The sequence below is a fragment of the Babylonia areolata genome, chromosome 10, assembly GCF_041734735.1.
Source record: "Babylonia areolata isolate BAREFJ2019XMU chromosome 10, ASM4173473v1, whole genome shotgun sequence".
Lineage (NCBI taxonomy): Eukaryota > Metazoa > Mollusca > Gastropoda > Neogastropoda > Buccinidae > Babylonia > Babylonia areolata.
In genome coordinates, this window is record NC_134885.1 from 25,803,024 (window position 1) to 25,806,640 (window position 3,617).

At 44.1% G+C, this 3,617-nt stretch overlaps 1 protein-coding gene across 1 annotated transcript in view; it reads right to left on the reverse strand.

Annotated features, from left to right (window-relative positions):
• Positions 1-3,116, reverse strand: part of LOC143286522 (uncharacterized) — a 43,303-nt gene extending 40,187 nt beyond the window's left edge. Inside the window, exons 1-2 of the mRNA XM_076594115.1 lie at positions 2,973-3,116; positions 232-329 (exon numbers count right to left, since the gene is read on the reverse strand). Coding sequence (XP_076450230.1) covers positions 232-329; positions 2,973-3,030 — 156 coding nt within the window. The 5' untranslated portion in view covers positions 3,031-3,116. The remainder of the gene's footprint in view (positions 1-231; positions 330-2,972) is intronic.
• Between the last annotated feature and the right edge of the window lie 501 nt (positions 3,117-3,617).

A 3,617-nucleotide genomic window follows, 5' to 3' on the forward strand; every position in this document is an offset into this window, starting at 1 on the left:
CCACCACACCACAACCACCACCCATCACCACCACAACCACCACCCATCACCACCACAACCACCACAACCACCACCCATCACCACCACAACCACCACACCACAACCACCACCCATCACCACCACAACCACCACACCACAACCACCACCCATCACCACAACAACCACCACCATCAGCACTATCACAACCACAACCAGCATACTACTACTACTACTACTACTAGGACACGTCACCTGTAGCCAGGTCCTGCCAGCCCGAGAGAAGGTGAAGTTGGCCCCGTGGTCTATGCTGAAGACAAAGCCATCGTCCTCCTTGCCTCGCTGTCTGGTCGCTGGGCGCAGTTCGGGTGACATGGCAGAACGACATAAGGAAAAGTGTATTGTGCTGACTTTTGTTATCATCAGAGTCGTTGTCGTCGTCGTCTTTCTTCATCATCATCATCAGCAGCAGCAGCAGCATCAGCATCATTTTCTTCTTCTTAAATAATAATAATAATTATTATTATTATTATGAATATTTGGACGCCTTATCTCATGAGAGCCCAGAGCGTTTACAAATACAATTACACATACATACATTCATTTGCCTATATGCATCACAAAATAAACAGGTCACACACACACACACACACACACACACACACACACACACACACACACACACACACACACACACACACACACACACACACACACACACACACACACACGGCATTCATACCGATACAGCCCCATTCCTCTCTCCACCCACCAACAATCGCAGGCAGACACACAGTGCGGGAAAACTAATCATAGCAACTGTGGAAAAGGTGAGTTTTGAGAGCTGATTTGAATGAGGACAAAGACTGAGCGTGTCGGACAGAATATGGGAGTTTCTTTCGTTTGCTTCTTCTTCTTCTTCTTCTTCTTCTTCTTCTTCTTCTTCTTCTTCTTCTTCTTCTTCTTCTTCTTCTATTAGCATCATCATCATCGTCACAATTGCTTGTAAACAAGGCAAACGACACCAGTGTTAGTGATCACGATAATGATGATGATAATGAAGAAGAACAAGAAAAAGAACAAGAATCAGGAGAAAATCATCATCATCATCATCATCATCATAATCGTCGTCGTCATCATCGTCATCAACAACAACATTAACAACTACAACTACAAGAAACAAAAGGTTGAAGAACATTAAGAACAGCAACAAGAAGACATCAAGCACAAGAACAACAAGATCAATAAGAACAAGAAGTATCAGAAGAAGACTGAAAAGAAGACAAACATGATGACTACGACAACGACGATGATGATGATGATGGTGGTGGTGGTGGTGGTGGTGGTGATGGAGCAGAATTGTGTGTGTGTGTGTGTGTGTGTGTGTGTGTGTGTGTGTGTGTGTGTGTGTGTGTGTGTGCGTGCGTGCGTGCGTGCGTGTGGGTTAATTCAGTAAAAAAAACAAAATCATTTATTGACAACATTTCTTGGAAAATATCCACATGTCTAACCCAGTCACATTCCCTCTTTTTGTTCGAAGTATTCCCATGTGGAAGGCTCTCAAACCAGAGAATATGTTTCATCCGGTCTGTCCTACCTGTTGGTTTTCTCTCTCTATTTGTCAACAAGAACGATGATAAAAACTCATGTGCATTTAAAAAAAAAAAAAGCTCTGAAAGACTGGTTCCACACTTCAGTCAGCTAGAAGACGTCTGATCCTTTCAGATACTTGGCAAAGTGGACAGCTGAAAACTAGAGATCCTGGCTAGGCTTAGTGTTTATGACTGTCTGACAGCATCTTTGACGTGCCAAGAGTACCGTTTGTAACCTCTCTAGAGACTGTTCCCTTTATCTAATTCTTGGACGTTCTTTTCCAGTTTAGATATTCGTTTGGTCCTCCCCATGACCCTCGCATGTGTGTGTCTGTGTCTGTGCGTGTAAGCATAATGTGTGTGTATGGTGTCAGCCAACTGGTAACAAGTAAAACCAACATTATGACGATTGGTTGATTGATTCCTTGATTGATTGATTGACCTGCTTACTCAACTCACGTATTCACTCACTACGTTCTTACTGACAAACCATGTCACCCATCCATCTACCAGTAAAAAAAAAAAATAATAAAACAAATATCCCGTTCTTTCACTCGCTGGCTCCCTGACATGCTGGCTGACAAATCCATTATCAACTGAACCACACACAAACTGACCATGTAGATCGATCAACCAATCAATGAATGAATGATGATTAAGAATCAATTACTAATCAAAGAACGATGAGTAGTGAGCGCTTGCAGCCCTATTTTGAGAGTGGGTGCTATAGAAATTCAAAGAATTATCATTAATGATACTATTATTATAACTGTTAATGTTATCATCATCATCATCATCATCATTATTGTTGTTGTTGTTGTTATCATTTTCATGATGAGGTTGATGTGCAGTCGTAGTCGTAGTGGAAGCAGTAATAGTAGCAGTAGTCGTGAAAGCTCCAATGCTCAGCTTGTATCTAGATTATCATTTGCTTTCAACTGGGCCAACAGCAAACAGATCTGTATGATCAATGGCTTTTCCATTGCGACGGGAAGACATTTACAGCTTAGTCTTTTGTGAAGGACTATAACTCTCAAACTTGGAGGCAAGATCGCACTAGCTCTTAGTGCTGCAGATGCGGCAGCCTTGGGGGCTAGCTGGCCTTTGGGAACCATCGCAACGCCGACTGTCCTAAAACCCTCTTAGCCGAGAGAGTGGGGACGTAACTTGGGCAAGACACTCACCACCATAAGCAAATTCTAGATCAGATAGTTGGGGCAACAGTTGCTGATCTGATGGTCATAGTCGGACACGACTGACTATCATGCATGCAATAAAGTCGTCGTAGCTGTTATAGTCGTGGTGGTGATAGTAGTAGTAGCAGCAGCAGCAGCAGTAGCAGCAGCAGCAGCAGTAGTAGTAGCAGCAGTAGTAGTAGTAGTAGTACATCCAACACAGACTAACCTCGAGTCAAGAGAAGGATGCAGCTGGCAGTGATGACGGTGAAGGTGAACAGTTTCATTGTTCATATCCAGTGGTGATGCTTTGTTCCTTTTTTTTTTTTAATTTCCTGAACTCTGTGTTGCAGTGCTGAGGTCTTCACTGACCAGCCCAGTGTCTTCACCACCTGAGAACAGTGCAGAGGTGGTCTTGTTACTAGTAATGCGTCCACCTGGGAAGCAAGATAACCTGAGTTTGCGGGATTAAATCCCACAGTCGTCAGAATTTCCCGCCCACTCCCCCCCCCCCCCCCCACCCCCCCACCCCAACCCCCCCACTAGACTTTGAGTGATGGTCAAGATGCTAATCATTCGGATAAGACGATAACGCGAGGTCCAGAGTGCGGCATGTACTTTGCGCACGTAACAGAATCTACGGCAACAGGTTTTTGATTGATTGATATGGATACTTATATAGCGCCTATTCTCGGTCGCAGACCAAGCTCTAAGCGCTTTACAAACACGGGGTCATTTGCACAACAGGCTGCATACCTGGGTAAGCCGACTGACGGCTGCCACTGGGCGCTCATCATTCGTTTCCTATGTCATTCAATTAGATTTCAGGCACGCACACATACACATTCAGACAGACATGTAAGATTTTGTGTGT